The 22147-nt window shown below is 42.8% G+C and overlaps 1 protein-coding gene across 1 annotated transcript in view; it reads left to right on the plus strand.

Annotated features, from left to right (window-relative positions):
• The window catches only part of SLC25A46 (solute carrier family 25 member 46), a 69696-nt gene that overhangs the window by 42326 nt on the left and 5223 nt on the right, over positions 1–22147 (plus strand). Inside the window, exons 5-7 of the mRNA XM_040343291.1 lie at positions 3200–3300; positions 13938–13994; positions 14195–14252. Of these exons, the coding sequence (XP_040199225.1) occupies positions 3200–3300; positions 13938–13994; positions 14195–14252 (216 nt within the window). The remainder of the gene's footprint in view (positions 1–3199; positions 3301–13937; positions 13995–14194; positions 14253–22147) is intronic.

Genomic DNA, 22147 nt, shown 5'->3' on the forward strand with positions numbered 1-22147 from the left:
AAACCACCATTTTACAGAAATCTTTATTACAGGGAGCTAGCCTGGGTTGTCTTGATACTAGAATCCAACACTAGATTTTAGTTTGTAGTCTGCTCCTACAGGATCTGCAGGGAACTGTTTTTACTAGGAGAAGTTAGAGGGGTGTCCTTCTGCGTCATTTAACCACTTAAGCCCCGGACCATTATGCAGCTAAAAGATCTTGCCCCTTTTCGCGATTCGGCACTGCATTGCTTTAACTGACAATTGCGCGGTCGTGCGTCGTGGCTCCCAAACAAAATTGATGTCCTTTTTTACCCCACAAATAGAGCTTTCTATTGGTGGTATTTGATCACCTCTGCAATTATTATTTTTTGCGCTATAAACAAAAATAGATCGACAATTTTGAAAAAAATGCAATATTTTTTACTTTTTGCTATAGTATCACCCAAAAATATATAAAAAAAAAAAATCATTTTTTTTCCTCAGTTTAGGCCGATACGTATTCTTCTACCTATTTTTGGTAAAAAAAATCGCAATAAGTGTTGATTGGTTTGCGCAAAAGTTATAGCGTCTACAAAATTTTATTATATTTGTATTATATATATATTTTTTTTTTTACTAGTAATGGCGGCGATCAGCGTTTTTTCTTTTTTTTTATATTTATAGCGTTTCCAAAATAGGGGATAGTTTTATTGCATTTTTATTAATTACTTTTTTTTAATTACTACTTATGGCGGCGATCAGCCTCGTGACTGCGACATTATGGCGGACACTTCGGACAATTTTGACACATTTTTGGGACCATTGTCATTTTCATAGCTAAAATGCATTTAAAATGCATTGTTTATTGTGAAAATGACAGTTGCAGTTTGAGAGTTAACCACAGGGGGCGCTGATGGGGTTATGTGTGACCTAATTTGTGTTTACAACTGTAGGGGGGTGTGGCTGTAGGTGTGACGTCATCGATTATGTATCCCTATAAAAGGGATCACACGATCAATGACGCCGCCACAGTGAAGAACGGGGAAGCCGTGTTTACACACGGCTCTCCCCGTTCTTCAGCTCCGGGGACGATCGCGGGACTCCAGCGGCGATCGGGTCCCACGGTCACGAAGCTTCAGACCGGGTAGCGGGCCTGTGCCCGCGACCCACGGCTGGACAATAGCACAGCACGTACCTGTACGTGCATGTGCCCAGCCGTGCCATTCTGCCGATGTAAATGTGCAGGAGGCGGTCCCTAAGTGGTTAAGTGGTTCCAAGAGGAGAATAATTAAATTATTGCAAAATCATAGTTCATTGGTTTTGTAATTTCATATAGAGAAATCCTGACATGTGGAAGAAGGTGCTCTGGTCACATGAGACCAAAATTAAAGTTTTTGGCCTAAAAGAAAAACACTATGTGTGAAGGAAAACTAACACTGCACATCACCCTGAACACACCATCCCCACTGTGAAACATGGTGGTGGCAGCATCACATTGCGGGGATTCTTTTCTTCAGCAGGGACAGGGAAGCTGGTCAGAGTTGATGGGAAGATGGATGGAGCCAAATACAGGGCAATCTTTTAAGAAAACCTGTTTGAGTCTGCAAACGACTTGAGACTGGGGCAGAGGTTCACCTTCCAGCAGGACAACGACCCTCAACATACAGCCAGAGCTACAATTGAATGGTTTCGATCAGCACATATTCATGTGTTAGAATGGCCCAGTCAAATTCCAGACCTAAGTCCAATTGCAAATCTGTGGCAAAACTTGAAAACTGCTGTTCATACGCTCTATGTCCAATCTGACCTGCTTAAGCTGTTTTGCAAAGAAGAATGGGCAAAAATGTCACGCTCTAGATGTGAGAGTACCAACATTTTTTTTAACAAAATGCAATCAATAAATGAAATTTGATAATAAAAATGAGTTGAAAATATGAACAAGTTGAACGTACAAAATCACAAAGACTAAAGTGGATTTGATTAATTTTTGGCTTTGTGATTATGTATGTATGTCAACTTGTGCATATCTTCTACTCCTCTTGTAAATAAATAAAATCAATTAATGAGATTCATTAATAAACAGAATTGTGGGATACTAAAAAAACCTACATACTCACCTAGATTGCTGCTATAAAAATATGAAACCAAGTCCCTCCAACGCTAGGTCTGGCCAGCTCAGTAGATGCTTTGAAAAGAGCTGGATGCAGTAGTTGATCCATTGCCTCCTGGGGCATCAGGAAGGAATGTGCTGGAGCATATTGGATCATGCTTTTATTGGGAGGTTTTTGCCTTCCCCTGAATCAGTTGTGGGTATAGGACTTTTGTATCCTGTGTGTTTTTTTTTTTTACTAAATAGGTGTTTTTTGTTTTTGTTTTTTTTATTCTTTTTTGTCAACCAAACTATGCAAAAGATCTCAAACAAAAATCAAATGCTACTAAAATTGGATGTATACTCATAGTTTTATAGTTGTATTTTGACAGATGGCCCTGATACTCGGGCAGTAACTGCATCCAATTTGGATTTATCCAAAAATGTTCCAGACAAATGCTGGCAGGGTCACCCACTGACCTAATATCAACAATTCCTTATGAATCAGCTGAAATTCGTACAGTGTATGGCTAGCTTAAAGCCTAGTGCACATGTGCTGGATGTCAGGTGACATTGGCTGGTTCAATAACATTTGGCCCCCATCTTTATGGCAGCTGGTCCCACAGAAGCCTTCCTATTGACCGGCTTCTGATGGACAAGCATGCTGGAAAACCAGGGGAAGGATCGCTGTACCAATTCTGGATCGTTGGTACAACGGCTCTGAATGGAGCTGTCGGTGTTGTTGTTTTTTTTTTTTTTTTGTTTCGATGGGTTGAATGGAAAAAAACTATTAGTGTGTACTAGGCTTTAGACCTTGTTTATAAAGGGCTGTCATGGTGCCTCTCACAGGCGATTTCTGTCATTGGGTTGTGCTACTGCCTGTTTTTGGCCATTACAATAGTTTTAGTGATCCAGGGTTTGCCAAATGACCTAATGCTATCAGAGCCGCTTCATATGTACCTCTAAATATTACAGTCCCTGGATCTTTTTTTTTTTTGATCAGGCAGTGTCGGATCTTTTGAAGAAATGAAGACCATTTTTATATCTGTATGTCTTCCAATAAGTATTTATTTTACAGTAGGCTTGTGGTATTTTTTGCACTTGTGCTTTATTGTTCTATTCACTGATATGTCCTTTTTAATTCCATAGGGGCCAAGGGCACTTTGGAAAGGGATGGGAAGCACTTTCATTGTTCAGGGAGTAACCCTTGGAGCTGAAGGCATCATCAGTGAATTCACACCTCTGCCTAGGTAGGAACCTTTCACTGCTTTACACTGTTATTTTTATCATATGTGCAGTTTTTGTTTCTAAAATAAATTTTAGATATGAATGGCCGCAGGTAACATGACCATACATTAGAACTGGCATTAAAGTGCATGTGTAGCCACATTTCTAAAACTTTTTGAATATAGTGAGCAATGGTTAGAATCCATGTCAGGTTTTTATCGCTTTTTAGGGCTCTGTAAGGCCATGTTCACAACACTCCATTTCTGCTGTCATGCATATTTGTTTGCATTTAAGTGTTAGTTTTTGTGCGTTTTTACTTGCGTTAGAATGTTTTTCTTGTAGGAACATTGTGAGGGAATGTTCTTCCTGATTCCTGTGAATAAAGTTGACGCATTGTTGATCCTACACTCCTGTTTTCAGCTACCGCATCAACTGTTTCAGTCTTCATTGTGGCAGATGAATTCCACATGAGCACATAGCAGGTATCAGGAAAGGTGCTTGTAACCCCAGGATGATAAGTTGCCATGTACTCACCCAGCATAAGTTGAAAAGCATGAAAAAATGTGCTTCCCTAGGCTTCAGTGGGCCACAAAACACAGATAAATGCATCAGATTTCTGACCTTCCTTAACATTTACAATCCAGTACACATATGTGAACAGCCTCTTTTGGATTTAATGTATTTTAATGACACATGCATTTTTATGCACTGTAGGTGTGAACGAGACCTTATGCCTCGTACACACGACCAGTTTTCCCGTTGGGAAAACTGCCATGACAGCTTTTGGCTGGGAAAACTGGGCGTGTGTATGCTCCATGGCAGTTTTCCTGACAGGAAAACCGTCGGGAATCGCGGCAGGAAAAATTACATGTTCTCTTTTTTCCTGCCGCGATCCCCGGCAGTCTTTTTCCCGGAATCACTGGCAAAAGCTCTCACTGCAGTTTTCCCGACTGGGAAAACCTCTGGTGAGTACATGGGGGAAAGTGACCGAGCAGGTTCTCGGTTTTCCCCTGGGATTCCCTGCAGACTTTTTACCGCCGGGAATCCCGATCATGTGTACGGGGCATTGGAGTTTTTTCCTTCTTCCTGCGGACATTTTACAAGATAGGAAGTGAAGGGAACTCTCAACAGCAACACAAACAGAAATGGAATGTTTTTGTGAAGGCTGATTTTTCTGTGACCCTTTTGCAGATTTTCCCTTACTTGGAATGGCAGTAAAAACTCAATGGCTTTTAATCTCTACTCGCACTATACAAAACATGTTTGCTTGACACATTCTTCGAGAAATCGGGATGTAAATATACAGACGGCTTTACTGTATTTATGCACAGCAGGTTGCATATTTGCTCTTAGTAATTAAAAAAGCAGGCTTATTTCCCATGAATGGGTGCAAACTTGGGGCCGAACTATTGAAGAATTGGCTATAAAGTGACATTTCAGACAGACCGCTAAAAGCACAGTTTAGATGCATGTATATTACTTATTTTACTTGACCAAAGATCGTAGCTTTAGCTAGTTGATTTACACACCTCCTACACACTGTACAATCACTCTATTTCCTCAAAGGAGTTTTCAAATTTCCTAGGTCTTTTCCTTGATAATCGTGCAGATGTGATTATTCTTAATTACTGTTCAGTGAGCTGGCTGGGAGGGGAGATGTAACGTACAGAGCCATAAAGCTGAGCCAGAAAATAACAGTGTCAACCTCCTTACTATGCAGGGTGGGAGAGGGGTGGAAATGACCAGATCTGCTGTTCAGAATGACAAGTTCTTTGGCAGATAAAGCAGTTTCCACATATTTATTTCAACTGTGTTCAGTTACTAACTTGGATTTCCTGTTTAACTGTTGCCACCCGCCTAACACATGTGCGGCAGGAAAGGGGTGGGCTTCATGGCCCATATGCCGCACACATACATGTATCACTGAGTGGCCATTGTTTCTGTGCTGAGATCGCTCTTACCGTGTGCGCCCAGCACAGAGATTGAGTTGTCAAAAACAGGTCCTGGTTCCCGATCACTCTCAGTAGCTGGCGGATCTAGCTTTTGATCATGAGACCACTGTCAGCCAATCACATTGCTCTCATGATCACAGATCGCAACATTACAATATCGTCTAATCATCTTTGTGAGCTTTAGCACTTTTTTTGTAGTTTTAGGGGGGAAAAAGCACCACCCACCTCCATTACACCATTGTTGAGCTAGAAATAAGAACTAAAAAAAGCATAGAAAATATTTGGTTATCCCACTGCCCATTTCACTCTCTTAGTAGTGATGTAGGGGCTGGGTGGACCACAGCGCATAGTGGGGAATGGCCAAATGAATTGCCCGAATCTCCAGAATGTTGATGGGTAGGAGCTTTTCGGCCTCGGACCACTTCCCCTGGGCAGATGCTTCTTCTAGCACTGCCTCCCAGCCCAGAAGGCTGGTATCTGTGGTCACCACTTTCCAGGTAACTGGAGTGAAGGATTTTCCTTCTGACAGATTTTGGGGGAGCAACCACCAATTGAGGCTCTGGTGAACCCCTGGATATAAGATCCAGGGCCTGAACATCTTTGTTCCAAGCTGCAAGAATTCCACCCTGCAACGGTCATGAGTGACACTGGGCGTAAGGGAAAGCCTCGAATGAGGCTACCATCTTTCCCAATAATCTCATGCATAGACGGATAGAAGGCCTTCTTTTCGCCTTTACCACTCAGACCAAGTCTCCTATGGCTTTTGCCTTCGGCTTGGAAAAGTAATACCTTGCTTAGGGACGTGTCTATAATCCTGCCCAAGTACTCTAGCCTTTTTTGAGGCTGCAAGGAAGATTTCTTCAGATTAAGGACCCAGCCTAGGTACTCTAAATATTCCACTGTGGTGTGAGCATTGTGGTCCAAGCGTGCGGCAGACTGATCTATGATCAGCAGATCGTCCATGTAAGCTGTTACTGCTATGCCTTGCCTTGCCAGGGCCGAGGGCCAGTATTTTTGTGAGCACTCAAGGTGCTGTAGCCAGCCCGAAAGGAAGGGCCACAAACTGAAAGTGGTGCTGATCTACCGCAAACCTTAGTAACCTTTTGGTGAGCGGGAAATATTGGCACATGTAGATACACATCTCTGATGTCTCTTGATGCCAGGAATTCTGCTCACTGAAGGGTGGAAACAACTGAACAGACAGACTCCATGCAGAAGTAGTGAATGTTCAGAAACTGATTCAGACTTTTCAGATCTAGGATAGGTCTGACATCCCCGCTTGGTTTTGGAACCGTAAACAAGTTTGAATAGAATCCTGACCCCTGAGCCTCTGGAGCTAACTCCAAGATTACTCCTTGGAACAACAGGTGTTCAAGGCCAGCAGTATAGGCTTTCTTTTTTCTGGATCTTTGGCAACTCCTGATCTCAGAAAATGGGGTGGCGGAAGTTCTCTGAATTCTAGCTTATAGCCTGAGGACACTGTGACGATGACCCACTTGTCCTGAACTTTGTTTCGCCAGGCGTATTCAAAATGCAGCAGCCTTGCCCCCAGGGGCATCCCTTCATAGGCAAGTTTTGGGGGTCTGTTTTGACTTTGAACCCCAAGTTCTTTTCTGCCCTTGGGCTTGGCTCTGGGCTTTTCCCCTAGCTGTAGACTGAGAGGCTGCCGCCACTGCCTGGAGACTGAGTTTCCAGGGCTGGAGAAATAGTATGTTTAAATGAGGGACACTCGTTCTTCTTAACCGGCAATAGAGTAGACTTGCCTCTGGTAATCTTTTGGATGTATTTATCCAGCTCATGCCCAAACAGGCGTACTCCCCCAAAGGGGAACGCTGCCAAGTATTTCTTGCAAGAAGCCTCGGCCTCCCAATGTTTTAACCAAAGGGACCTGCACATGTGTACCTGCAGGAGATTCAAGCGAGTTGCTTGTGGAACAGAGTCCATAATCGCAAAGCACAAGGCCTTAGGAAGGTCCTCATAAACCTCAATCTCTTTTGTTAGGGAGGAGGTTAATCATCTGCTTCATTTGTTCCTTGAGGAACTGACATACACCAATGGCTGCAACTGCAGGTTGTACTACAGCCCCAATCATGGAAGAGGAGGTTTTTAATAGGGATTCCAGCTTTTTATCAGTTGGATCCTTAAAACCCTGCGCGTTGTCTAAAGGACAGATCAGGTTTTTGTTTGCTCAAAAAATAGCTGCATCAATAGCAGGTACCCCCCCATTTCTTAGTGAAACCTTCCTCTATAGGATAAAGGAGGGGAAACTGCCTAGGAGGAGAAAAAAGTTTATCTGGGTGAACCCAGTCATCATTCATCAGTTTATCCAGCAAGGGATGACCTGGAAAGGCACATGCAGCCTGCAGGGATTTCCGGGATCTCAAAGAGGAAACAGAGGGACTAGAAGCTTCAACAGGAGGCAATTTGTAAGTGGCAAGCACCATCTCTGCATAATATTGCACCTGCATCATTAGTGACTGAGAAGTCGCAGGAATCCTCTCATCATCTAAGTCCTCAGACTGCACATGATCCTCATCTCCAGAGAGGTATTTTTCACCCTCAGAAGGCTCATCTGAAAGGAGAGCCAGAGCAGATGAAGGGGATCTACCCGTTTTCTGCTATCTCTCAAGGAGGTTGCGACAATATTAGCAACCCTTCCTTCTAAGCCATCCAAAGCAACTTTTAAAGCGTCCTGGGTGACGTATACAGGAGCTGCCATAGGAGAAGCTGCAAAACCAGACAGGGGCTCATCCTGTGAGGCTGCTATCAGGCTGACAGGGGGTTGGTAAACTGCAGGCAAGCTCAGAATCCTTAGCCGTACGCAGGGATTTTTTTTGTGCCCCTTTTACTAGCCCTAGACCCTCTTCTCTGGGACATAGTCCTTACTGCAAAGCAAAGGTACTATCCACAAATACAAATGAAATCACTGTTGTGCTATAGTCTTACAATACACAAAATATAAGCTCACTGCACAACCTGATGCCGAGTAGGAGTCTTAGGTTTGCCTGGTTCAATCCACAGGGATGCTTGCAGCCCACAGCTCTGTGTCCATACCAGAAGGCTCTGGTGTGCTGGGCTTTTGAACCAGCCTCTTGGTGCCTGCACACAGGTGTCCTGCGTTGCACACGGATAACTAGCAACCACTTGGCCCTCCCCTATCCATGTCTCATTCAGACTGCAAAAGCGTGCATGTGCGCACGCACCGCTGTCATGGAGGCGCCCAGGAGACGAGGAAGAGGGGGGGAGATTACTGGGGGGCATCATTATGGACCCCTGTATGCATATTGTGGCAGAGCCTGCAGCGGAAGTAGCTGAGTGGTGTTATATTTGACCAACTTCACTGAGCATGTATCCTGGAAGGCTTATGCAAGAAAACACCAGGTTTGCACTTACTCCCTCCAGTGGTGAGAACCAGGAAAGACATGCTACTCAAAAGAAGATGATACATAAATAAAATGATCCTCTTCTTACCTTATCCACGCCGCAGGAAAGCTACTAAAAGTAGTTCCAGCTTTCACCCATCATGGCAGGCAAGTTGTGTCAACCTTCAGGTTTACCAAGGGTTTTATTAGAGAAAACCTCATACCTGGACCTGTAGAAGACTTTGCCAGAAACTTTTTGTGCCACAGATGTATTAGTACACCAATGTCTGAATCCCAGAGCCCAGACCTCCGCAGAGAGACATTACAAGCAAACATTGTTTCTTCTTTACACGAGGCCCGGATACCAACCATCTTAGGCATTTGATATCAGCATGAGGAATGGATCCGGTTATAGCTCCTAGGTCTCCGCAGCCAGACCATCAAAAGAACGTTTTTCTTCTTGGCACATGTTGAACGTGACAAAACACTTTAAACACTGGCGAAAAAACTGAGGTACTCTCCGTTTGGGAGGGCTTATATAGTGGAGGAACTATTTAATTGGGTTTGCCAGTGTCCAATCACCTGTGGTGACTACATAACCCATTAAGTAATTAAGGCTCTGTGTCCCGTAATGTGTGATCAAGAAATAAGTACTGAGGTACAAAAATTAATGTGTTTGATGTAGGGCTGCAACTAATGATTATTTTCATAATCGATTAGTTGGTCGATTTATTGTTTTGATTAATCAGATAATAGCCTTTTTTTTTTTTTTTTTTGAGCCAATTTGTTGCTGGGGAGATTACAAAACACAAATTGCCGCAAAAACACATTACATGCTGTTTTGCAGCTTCTCCATTGAAGTATATTGAACCAAAAAAAAAAAAAATAGCACCGTTTTGCGTTAAAAAGTCCTTGCCCTTTCCAAATACGCAGCAGATGAACTGTAGTGTGTTTCTGCAAAAAACAGAGGTGTGAACCCAGGCCTGAGATGTTAAGTAACATAATGGGGTTAAAAAAAAAAAAAAATAGGTACAAAAAGAGCAAATAATCGCTACTGTAAGGGGTTCATTTTTTTACTGTGGGACAGTAAAAGTAATATTTACAGTAGCAATTTGTTTTTTTGTACTATAAAGAGCTAATTTTAGTTTATTTAACCCCATTATGTTACTGGCCGATTAATCGATTATGAAAATTGTAATCGATTAATTTCATAATCGATTAGTTGTCGATTAATCGATTAGTTGTTTCGGCCCTAGTTTGATGGTATGTATATTTATCATCAGTGGCATCTTAAGAGCATTATAGGCCCCCGGGCAATACAGTGCACTGGGGCCCTGTCTACACAATCGTACACGAGAATTTACTGACAAAAATCATGAAATTTACTGGCAGAACCACATTTTTTTTACTGGCACTGCAAAAAAAGTACCTAAAATTACAGTTTTACAAATTTCTTCATTGACATGAAGGTTAGGTTACTATAACCCAGCCTTCTCAGAGTTTCCTCTTACATCAGAGTCTGCAGGATTCCCCCTTACAGTGAAAGGGAACTCTTATGTAAAGGGGAACGCTGCAGATCATGATGTAAGGGGGAACTCTGATGTGGAGGGGGACTCTGGTGACCAGAGACTACCTTATATCAGAATTCACCGCTTCCTCTTTACATCAGAGTTCCCACTTACATCAGGGTCCTTGCACTGTAAGGGGGAATCCTGCAGACTCGGATGTAAAGGGGAACACCAGGAACTCTGATGTGTGGGGCACTCTGGTGACCAGAGACCACCTTCCGTAGAGTAAATACACTAAGGTAAGGGGGGGTCACTAATATTTTTGTATTCACTCCCCCCTTACATCAGCAACCACCCGCCCCTTAGACTGGCCTGGCGGCGCTATCACTGACCTCCTCTCAGGTGCAACATGCACGGCTCAGTCAGATGGCTCCAGCATGGCTGCTCTGGTTTTATCCTACTGTCTCCTCATGTCTGACTTCTCCCGTGACTCCCATCCCGGAGGTGCTCCCACTCTTGACTCCTCTTTAGACTCTTCCTCAGAGACTGTAGACACGATACAGTTCTACAGTTCTGACCCGCTGCTCTCCACCATTTTTTACTGGGGTTGCTGGGCAGCCGATGGGGGGCCCCCCAGGCAAGTGGGGCCCCCGGGCAACTGCCCAGTGTGCCCAATGGAAAAGACAGCCCTGTTTATCATATGCGTAGAAAGATAAGGTAATCAAGCACAATGTACGGCAAGACATACTAGTATGTAAGTTGTGGAACAGAATTGACATGGTAACAATAAGCATTATGCTTATGGTACATGAGACAATTTGAAGCACATATGTAACACATTGTATAAGCTTTAACTAATAAAATAGTGGTAAGGGAAAAGTAGAAGAAGGGGAGTGAAGGATCGAAGATGGGTAATTAGGAGGGTTGGTACCTAAACAAGGTACTAAGGCAACGTGGAGACCAAACAGTCGCTGGTTGAAATCGCGTGGGAGATATGTTAAGACCCATAGGCCCAGATTCTCAAAGGGCTTACGACGGCGCAACGCCATGTACGCCGTCGTAAGTCCTCATCTGGGCCGTCGTATCTATGCGACTGATTCTTAGAATCAGTTACACATAGATAACCATTAGATCCGACAGGCGTAAGGCTCTTACACCGTCGGATCTTAAATGCAATTTATTTTTTTTGTCCGCTAGGTGTCGCCTCCGTCGTTTTCCCCGTCGAGTATGCAAATTAGCTAGATACGCAAATTCCCGAACGTACGCGCGGCCGACGCAGTGAATTTATGACGTTTACATTAGGTTTTTCCGGCGTAAAGTTGCCCCTGCTATATGAGGGGCAACCAATGTTAAGTATGGCCATCGTTCCCGCGTCGAAATTTATAAATTTACGTTGTTTGCGTAAGTCGTCTGTGAATGGGGCTGGACACCATTTACGTTCACGTCGAAACCAATGACGTTTTTGCGACGTCATTTGGAACAATGCACCCTGGGATATTTTATGGACGGCACATGCGCAGTACGTTCGGCGCGGGAACGCGCTTAATTAAAAATACTACCCGCCCCCTACCCGCCTAATTTGAATTAGGCGGGCTTGCGCCGGGTGATTTACGCTACGCCGCCGCAACTTTACACGCAAGTGCTTTGTGAATAAAGCACTTGCCTGTAAAACTTGCGGTGGGGTAACGTAAATGAGATACGTTACGCCCGCCGACATTTACGCCGATCTACGAGAATCTGCCCCATAGTTCCCATACTTTGCAAAATTTAGACATGCTACCTTGAAGTCTAACAGTGCATTTCTCTTTAATTGGGGTCCAGTGTACTTGGCTTCAAGCCTTCGTGATCACCTGCTTAGTGACTGTGAGGATATGCGTCAGAGTGAACTGAGGCTTAGTCAGTCCTTCTGTTAGCCACTCTCTATCTCGTCTTTTTTTTTTTTTTTTTTTGCAACTTTTTAATTCTTTCCCTATCATCTTAAGAGCCTAATGACTTTTGTTTTAAATTTTTATTCCTTTTTTATATGTGGAGAACAATACTTGATGGTCTTGTCTTCACAGTCATGTCACTATAGATTCAAAGAAACGAAAGTGCTTTCTTTTAATCCTTAGCTATTCTTTTAATGTGTCTGCGTAGTTTATAAGGATATTTTATAAACCTTGTAAGTCGAAGTACTTTAACTGTGATTTACAGCAAAAAAGATATAATGAAATGTGTCCTTCATAGTCAAAAAGATTACTCAGTCTTTTTATTTAAGGTTTTCATACGGAGGTGGTATGAATGAAACTGCTGAGGAATTGTACCAATAACCACTTCAGCCCCAGAAGGATTTGCCGCCTTGATGACCAGGCCATTTTTTGCGATACGGCACTGCTTCGTTTTAACTGACAATTGCACGGTCGTGCGACATTGTACACAAATATAATTTACATCTTTTTTTCCCCCCACAAATAGAGCTTTCTTTTGGTGGTATTTGCTCAATTTTTGCAATTTTTATTTTGTGCGCTATAAACAAAAAAGAGCCACAATTTTGCTATAATAAATATCCCAAAAAAAAAAAAAAAAAAAAAACATTTAAAAAAAAAATTCTTCATCAGTTTAGGCCAATATGCATTCTTCTACATAGTATATTGATTTGTGCAAAAGTTATAGCTTCTACAAAATAGGGGATAGATTTATGGCATTTTTAGTATTATTTTGTTTTACTAGTAATGGCGATGATCTGCGGGATTGTGGCGGACAAACTGGACACTTTTGACACGTTTTTGGGACAATTGACATTTATACAGCGGTCAGTGCTATAATAATGCACTGCTTACTGTATAAATGTCACTGGCAGGGAAGGGGTTAACACTAGGGGGAGATCAAGGGGTTAACTGTGTTCCCTAGATAGTGTTTCTAACTGTGGGGGGTGGGACTGACTGGGAGAGGAGACTTATCGCTGTTCGCAATTACTGCAAACATCAGATCTGTCTCTACTCCCCTGTTAGAACGAGGATTTGTGTGTTTACATAGACAAATCCCTGTTCTAGCTCTCATGCCCACGATCGCGGGTGGCTGGCGGGGATTGCATTTGCCAGCCACACGCATTGGGTCCCCCGTCGCGCGCCTGATGTGGCTCTTAAAGGACCCGATTTGCGCAAGAGAGCCAGCCTGCTGCCGTATATATGTACAGGAGCTGACGGGCACAGGGGTTTTGTAATGGTTAAAGGATAAGTTCACCTTTTCAGAGCATGTTACATGTTCCACCAGTAATTGGGTGTGGAACATGCAACATGTTCCAGCTCCTGCAGCCTCAGTGTGACAGTGGTCAGGGGATCTTCTTTCAGCACCTGCTATCACAATTTGTACACGGGGCTCCATCAACACAGCAGCGTCATTCATTCAGTTTCCTGTTGAAATATTCTTTGGTTTTGTTACATATATGACTGCTTCAAAAGAGTCTCTTGTAGTTGCCTTGAAGGCAGGGTTCGACAAAATCAGGGCGCCTGGTCGCAATTGCAACAAGAAATAGCGACCTGGCACCCGGGGAAGCTTAGGCCTGCAGAAGGCCGCAAAGCCGCGTCCTCAATTACCGGTCGGCGCAAGCCCGCCGCGATCGCACGTCGGGGGAGGTGGGGGCACACGGAGACACAGGATACCCCATGTGTTTGTCAGTCAGCCAGGAGAGGAATTGGGTGTGGAAAATAAATAAATAAAAGGCACTTTTTGAGCCTGTTTCTTTACCATGTTCTTCCTTTTGATAGTCCAATACTGGGGAAGAAACGTTGTTGGCATGTTTTGTAGTGTGTGTAAAATTCATGAATAATATACTGTATCATGTTTGTGTACCTTGCAGAGAGCTCACCCATAAATGGAGTCCCAAGCAGATAGGAGGACACCTAATCCTTAAAGGGTAAGTGAGGCGCTCACCATCTCTGAATTGCATTTCCATTTAAACCAATTTATTGTGCTCTTTATTCAGCCATATTCATTTTTTATATGAACTGTCAAAACCATTTTTGTGGTTTTAGGTTAATGTGAAACTAAATGCAGACAGTGGTAATCCTGCTTAATGTGCTGTGTTTAGTGCTAAATATGTTGTTTGTTTTATAGGTTAGTGTATGCGATTGCTACTCCATTCTATTCATCAAGTCTGATTGAAACAGTACAGGTAAGAGTAATTCATTGCTATAAGTCATACGGCACAAGTCGCCAAGTTCCTGATTACACAGTTTCTTCTTTCCCAGTCCCGGCCAGTGCAAAGGGTTGGCACCACCCAGCTTTACCACTGGGATGGTGTTTTCAACAAATTTGCAGGCCTTTTAGCCACACACAATGGCTGGGATTCAGAAAGAAATGCCTATCTTTAGGCGGGCGTAGCGTATCTCATATACGCTACGCCGCCGTAACTTTGAGAGGCAAGTCCCGTATTCAGAAAGAACTTGCGCCCGAAGTTACGGCGGCGTAGCGTATATGGACCGGCGTAAGCCCGCCTAATTCAAAATAGGCTGGTAGGGGGCGTGTTGTATGCTAATTACTCGTGACCCCACGTAATTGACGCTCCTAACGAACGGCGCATGCGCCGTCCATGAAAGTATCCCAGTGCGCATGCTCCAAATTACGCCGCAAATAGTCAATGCTTTAGACATGAACGTAAATTACACACAGCCCTATTCGCGTACGACTTACGCAAACGACGAAAAATTTGACGCTGTCCGGACGTCCATAATTAACATTGGCTACGCCTCATATAGCAGGGGTAACTTTACGCCGGAAAAAGCCTTACGTAAACGACGTAAATCAATGCGCCGTAAATCCCGTAAATCTACGGAAGCGCCCCTAGCGGCCAGCGTAAATATGCACTCCAAGATACGACGGCGTAGGAGACTTACGCCGCTCGTCTCTAGGCAACAGTGAGGTGTATCTGATTCTATGAATCAGCCGCAGAGATGCGACGCCTCACACTCGGTTACGACGGCGTATCTGGAGATACGCCGACGTAACTCCTTTCTGAATCCGGGCCAATGTTTCTATTGGGGTCAACAAGTTTAGTTTTGATCCTATTGTACTTTTTTTTTTCTCCACGTTTTGCTAATTGTTTTGCAATTTACATGCTGATGTTCGTGTGTGCTATTTGTAATTTACATGCTTTTTTTTTTTTTTTTTTTTTTTTTACAAAGTCTAAACTTATTGATTTATTTTTTATTGTTTTAGGGTTTTAGTTGTCCCATGGATAGATTCTCCCATTTACAGCTCCCCTAGTGTTAAGCTGGATACAAACTGATCGAAATATGACCCATCCAGCGAGGGCCAGACAATTTTCAGATAGTCTGTGGGCTCACCTACTTGACAGAACTGAATTGTTTAAACTGATTTCTGTTGAAGGGTCATGGAAACATTTCTATGGATCAGCGGCTGTAGCCACTGATCAGTGTATTTTGACAGCAGTGGGTGCCTCTGTCAAAATACAGTGTCCTTGTATTCTCCATCCACTTTGTTTGTGTGGATAGAGTGATCTATTTTTGTTATTTTTCCCCGCAGGCTAAATGAAAAATTAGATGCCCTGCTCATTTAACAGTTAGCCTGCAACAGACTGTCATCATTGGTGTGTGTGTGTGTAATTATATACAGTGGGGATCAAAAGTCAGGGCACCCCAAGTAAAAATTTGTATTAATGTGCATAATGAAGCCAAGGAAAGATGGAAAAATCTCCAAAAGGCATCAAATTACAGATTAGACATTCTTATAATATGTCAAAAAAAGTTAGGATTTTATTTCCATCGTTTACACTTTCAAAATTACAGAAAACAAAAAAATGGCGTCTGCAAAAGTTTGGGCACCCTGCAGAATTTATAGCATGCACTGCACCCTTTGCAAAGCTTAGACCTGCCAGTGTCATGGATTGTTCTCAATCATCGTCTGGCAAGACCAGGTGATGTCAATCTCAAAGGTTTTAAATGCCCAGACTCATCTGACCTTGCCCCAACAATCAGCACCATGGGTTCTTCTAAGCAGTTGTCTAGAAAACTGAAACTGAAAATAGTTGATGCTCACAAAGCTGTAGAAGGCTATAAGAAGATAGAAAAGCATTTTCAGATGTCAATATCCTCTGTTCGGAATGTAATTAAGAAATGGCAGTCATCAGGAACAGTGGAAGTTAAAGCAAGATTTTGAAGACCAAGAAAAATATCAGACAGAACAGCTCGCAGGATTGTGAGAAAAGCAATTCAAAACCCACGTTTGACTGCACGATCCCTCCAGAAAGATCTGGCAGACACTGGAGTTGTGGTACACTATTCCACTATAAAGAGATACTTGTACAAATATGGTCTTCATGGAAGAGTCATCAGAAGAAAACCTCTTCTACGTCCTCACCACAAAAATCAGCGTTTGAACTTTGCAAATGAACATATAGACAAGCCTGATGCATTTTGGAAACAAGTCCTGTGGACCGATGAGGTTAAAATAGAACTTTTTGGCCAGAATGAGCAAAGGTACGTTTGAAAGAAAGGGCACAGAATTTAATGAAAAGAACCTCTGTCCAACTGTTAAGCATGGGGGTGGATCAATCATGCTTTGGGGTTGTATTGCAGCCAGTGGCACAGGGAACATTACACGAGTAGAAGAAAAAAATGGATTTAATAAAATTTCAGCAAATTTTGGATGGTAACTTGATGCCATCTGTGAAAAAGCTGAAGTTAAAGAGAGGATGGCTTCTACAAATGGATAATGATCCTAAACACACCTCAAAATCCACGGGGGATTACATAGAGAAGCGTAAACAAAGGTTTTGCCATGGCCTTCACAATCTCCTGACCTCAACATAATTGAAAATGTATGGATAGACCTTAAAAGAGCCGTGCGTGACAGACAGCCCAGAAATCTCAAAGAACTGGAAGACTTTTTTGTAAGGAAGAATGGGCAAAGATACCTCAAACAAGAATTGAAAGACTCTTGGCTGGCTACAAAAAGCGTTTACAAGCTGTGATACTTGCCAAAAGGGGCAGTACAAGATATTAACTCTGCAGGATGCCCAAACTTTTGCAGACGCCATTTTTTTGTTTTCTGTAATTTTGAAACTGTAAATGATGGAAATAAAATCTAACTTTGTTTGACATATTATAAGAATGTCTAATCTGTAATTTGATACCTTTTGGAGATTTTTCCAGGGCTGTGGAGTCGGAGTCGGAGTCGGGGGAAATTTTGGGTACCTGGAGTCGGAGTCGGGAAACAATGCACCGACTCCGACTCCTTCTAAATTTAGATTGGAATTAAAAAAAAAATTCCAACAGGAGTTTTATAAAGCACTAAAAGAAGTTGAAAAGTATGATCGCTCATCAAAACTTACTGTTGAAGAAGCCATCCTTGTTTATCCAGAGATCGTTAGTGATGTGGCCAGAATAGTTACTGCAATGCCACCCACCCAAGTCAGTGTGGAAAGATTATTTTCAGCCCTAAAAATAATAAAGTCTGACTTAAGAGCCTCTATGAAAGAGGATCTGGCAGAGGCAATTCTCTTCCTTAGAACTCTACATTGAATTGATTTGCATTTGCTAAGCCTAGAACTACATTTCAAGATTAATATAAACCATTTCTAGGTTTTACACATTTTGTTTTTGGTTCATTATAGATAAGCTTTGTTTTTGTTCTAAAACAACCAAATAATGTGGTTTGTATTTTTGAACTGGTAAAGATCCTGTTCCTGATGTTTATGCCTGCTGCTACTATCCAGCCACTTGATTGATTAATATTTATTTTTTTATAAAACTTTGTTTTCATTGTGTTTGTCTTTTGCTTAAACTGTGCAATACAGTAGACTGTTGGCTTCCCAGCCAGTAGTCCTGTGGTAGGCAGGGCCATCTTTTCTATTGGGCACGCTGGGAAGTTGCCCGGGGGCCCCGCTTGCCTGGGGGGCCCCACCGGCTGCCCAGCAACCCCAGTAAAATATTATGGAGAGTGACGGGTTAGAACTGCCCATGCCCAGTTCGCGGAAATCACAGAGAAGATCCGGTCCTCCACGAGTGCGGGGGGTTGCTGATGTAAGGGGGGAGTGAATGCAAAAATGTAAGGGTGCACTGATATAAAGGTTCCCCCTCCTATATTAGTGACCCTTCTTACCTTAGTGTATTTAATCTAAGGAAGGTGGTCTCTGGTCACCAGAGTACCCCCCACATCAGAGTCTGCAGGATTCCCCCTTACAATGCAAGGGGGAACTCAGTCTGCGGACCCTGATGTAAGTGGGAAAGAAGAGCAGTGGACTCTGATATAAGGTGGTCTCTGGTCACCATAGCCCCCCTCCACATCAGAGTTCCCCCCTTAGATCATGATCTGCAGCGTCCCTGATGTAAGTGGGAAAGAGAAAGCAGTGGACTCTAATATAAGGTGGTCTCTGGTCACCAGAGCCCCCCTCCACATCAGAGTTCCCCCCTTAGATCATTATCTGCAGCGTTCCCCTTTACATAAGAGTTCCCTTTCACTGTAAGGGGGAATCCTGCAGACTCCGATGTAAGAGGAAACTCTGTGCTGGCTGGGTTATAGTAACCTGACCTTCATGTCAATGAAGACATTTTTTTTTTTTACTTTTGTTTAACTTAAACACATTTCTAATAGCACTAGCTATATGTTTATAGTTTAAATACTGACATTTGCATTGTTGGGCACTGAAAACTGTAATTTTAGGTACTTTTTTTGTAGTGGCAGTAAAAAATGTGGTTCTGCCAGTAAATGTTATGATTTTTGTCAGTAATTCTCGTGCGTAATTGTGTAGACAGGGCCCCAGTGCACTGTATTGCCCGGGGGCCTATAATGCTCTTAAGATGACACTGGTGGTAGGTTGCGTTTCTTTCCCTCAAGGAATGTATAAAATACATTTGCATATTAATACAGAGGAGTCGGAGTCGAGGAGTCGGAGTCGGAAGTACATAAAACTGAGGAGTCGGAGTCGGAACATTTATCTACCGACTCCACAGCCCTGGATTTTTCCATCTTTCCTTGGCTTCATTATGCACATTAATACAAATGTTTACCTGGGATGCCCAAACTTTCGATCTCCACTGTGTGTGTGTGTGTGTGTGTGTGTGTGTGTGTATAACAGCATTGGTGGTCCTAACTGATTGACTTTTAAAGGCTATTTGTTGCATCAAAGTTTAAAGTGATACTATAGTCACGTTTTTTTTTTCCCATTAAAAATAACAAACGTTATACTTGCCTGCTCTGTGTAATGGTTTTGCACAGAGCAGCCCAGATCCTCCTCTTGTCGGCGCTCCTGGCCCCTCCCTCCTGTTGCGTGCCCCCACAGCAAGCAGCTTGCTATGGGGGCACCCAAGCCAAGCCGCAGCTCTGTGTGTCCATTCAGACAGGGCGGATGGGCAGCCGAGTCTCTCATGCAACATCGCTGGATCTAGATGGACCTCAGGTACGTATTAGGGGGGCTTTTGCACACAGAAGGTTTTTCAGATCCCCATGTGCGTTTGATGCGTTCCGGTGCATTTTTTATGTGGTTTACCACTTTCCAGTGCAGAGAAAATGCCACAGGTTCTACTTTTTTTTTTTTTTTTTGGAACTGGAACGCCCAGGAGCTGACAGCACTGATTTTTGATGCAGAAAAAAAACACACTGGACTGCATGTGGTCTAAACTAGCTCTTTGTTTATTTATCTATTTATTTTTTATTCTGTCATAAAACTACACTATCAGAATCCGAAAGACCCCATAAACCATTGCTGTCTGTCAGTTAAAGGTGATGACCCTAGAAGGTTCATAGTACCGTAACCATGCAGAAGGGTTACTACAGCAGATGATAACTCATTCACTTATCAGAATACAATCTTCTTGACAAACATTCTTTTTATGTGTGGGTGAATTTCTTCTGCAAAAGTAGGAATTGCCTCACTCTTGTATAAATAATAGTTTTTTTAGATTTGGTACAACTTTTTTCCATTTCACTTCTCGTCAGTATTTTTGGTTAAAATCACTGTGTTGCCAACTATGTCTCGTGAAGAGAAAGCTTTCAAAATGTCTGTCCGGTAGACGCAACAGGAAGGTGGATATGTTTTCAATAACAATACCCGACTCTTAAGCAGGCCATACATGATTCATTGTCTTTCAATTAAATTAACATAGAACATGGTTTGGGACTTTGAATGAGGCATATAGACACATTCCTCCATCCCCGAAAATGAAAAAAAAAAAGAAGAAGTTGGGACTTTAAATGAGATGCGATTTGATGCAAACAGTAGTAAAGTAATAAATGCGTAATAACCAAGCTCAAACTTACCACCCAAACAGCAAGCCAAATTCAACTGTCTAACTTGTATGTTAAAAGCAGAGGATTGGTTGCACACATTTGCAAATGCATGGATAAGCTACAGGCCTCTTCATGGCTCTCTGCGTATCTGTAGTCCTAACTAAACTGATATAGTTTCCTCAACAGAGGCATACATATACTAATGAGTAGATGGAGGACAGGTGACTAGGGGTATGTGTCCCCGCCTCCACCTAAGAATGGTATGGTAGTGAGAAGCATTGGAAAAGACGCATAAGGGTAAATATATAAAAATATCAAAATCGCATCTCCATCCCTGTAATATGACAAAGAACATATGTGTGCAACCAAGCATTTGCAAATGTGTGCAACCAATCCTCTGCTTTTAACATACAAGTTAGACAGTTGAATTTAGCTTGCTGTTTGGGTGGTAAGTTTGAGCTTGGTTATTACGCATTACTGTTTGCATCAAATCGCATCTCATTTAAAGTCCCAACTTCTTCTTCTTTTTTTTTTTTTTTCGTTTAAATTAAACTCCGGCCAAACATAATTTTTTTTCCCCATGCAGTGGGGCTATGCCTGCACTGCAAGGGTCAACTGCTCGTTTTTTCCTAGGGGTCACAAAGTTTATGCACGGCTGATCCTTTGGAAAACGATGCTCTCCCATGGTCAAGCAGTGGACTGTTCCTGTCTATGTAACATGTTGATGTCAGTTACAGTCCATTTTAAAGGCTGCTGGGTGGGGGGGGGGGGAGGGGGTTGGCCGACTGGTCTTGTGCTGGAGGGTGTCGTGGATCAGTTATTATTATGTAGGATTTGTATAGCGCCAACAGTTTGGGCAACATTTTATAACATGTGGGCAGACAGTACAGTTATAATACAATTTAATATGGGAGGTATAAGAGGGCCCTGCTCGTTCAAGCTTCTAATCTAGGGGAAGGGTCAAATGATACAAAAGGTAATAGCTGTAGGGAATGAGCTGATGGAGAAAATGAAAGTACAGTTGTTAGGTGCGTGTAGGATAAGCTTCTCTGACAAGAAGGCTTTTCAGGGATCACCTAAAAGTGAATGGAGTAGGAGATAGTCGGCCAGATTGGGGTAGGGAGTTCCATAGGATGGGAGAGGCTCGAGAAAAGTCCTGGAGGCAAGCATGGGAGTGGGAGACAAGGGAGCTAGAGAGCAGGTGGTCTCGGGGGGAACAAAGAGCGATTTAGGTTGGTATTTTGAGACTAGATTAGTGATGTAGCTGGGAGCCGAGTTGTGGATGGCTTTGTAAGCATTTGTTAATATTTTGAATTTACAGGTGATACTCGAAAAATTTGAATATCGTGCAAAGGTTAATTTATTTCACTAATGCAACTTAAAAGACGAAACTAATATAGGAGATAGACTCATTACATGCAAAGCAATATAGTTCAAGCCGTGATTAGTCATAATTGTGATGATTATGGCTTACAGCTCATGAAAACCCCAAATTCACACGCAAACTCCACCCAGCGGGCGCCGAAGTATTGCACCTACGATCCGAAGGCGTACGCCTGTCGGATCGAACCCAGAAGCCGTCGTATCAGTAGATACGCCGGTGTACTCGCTATGTGGATCTGACCCAAAGTGTCCCACTTTAATCAGCTAATAAAGCCATAACACCTGCAAATGGGTTCCTGAGCCTTTAAATTGTCTCTCAGTTTGGTTCAGTAGGAATCACAATCATGGGAAAGACTGCTGACCTGACAGTTGTGCAGAAAACCTCAAAGGGTAATTGCAAAAGAAGTTGGATGTTCCCAAAGTGCTGTAACAAGGCAC

This window comes from Rana temporaria, chromosome 1 (assembly GCF_905171775.1).
Source record: "Rana temporaria chromosome 1, aRanTem1.1, whole genome shotgun sequence".
NCBI classification, from domain to species: domain Eukaryota; kingdom Metazoa; phylum Chordata; class Amphibia; order Anura; family Ranidae; genus Rana; species Rana temporaria.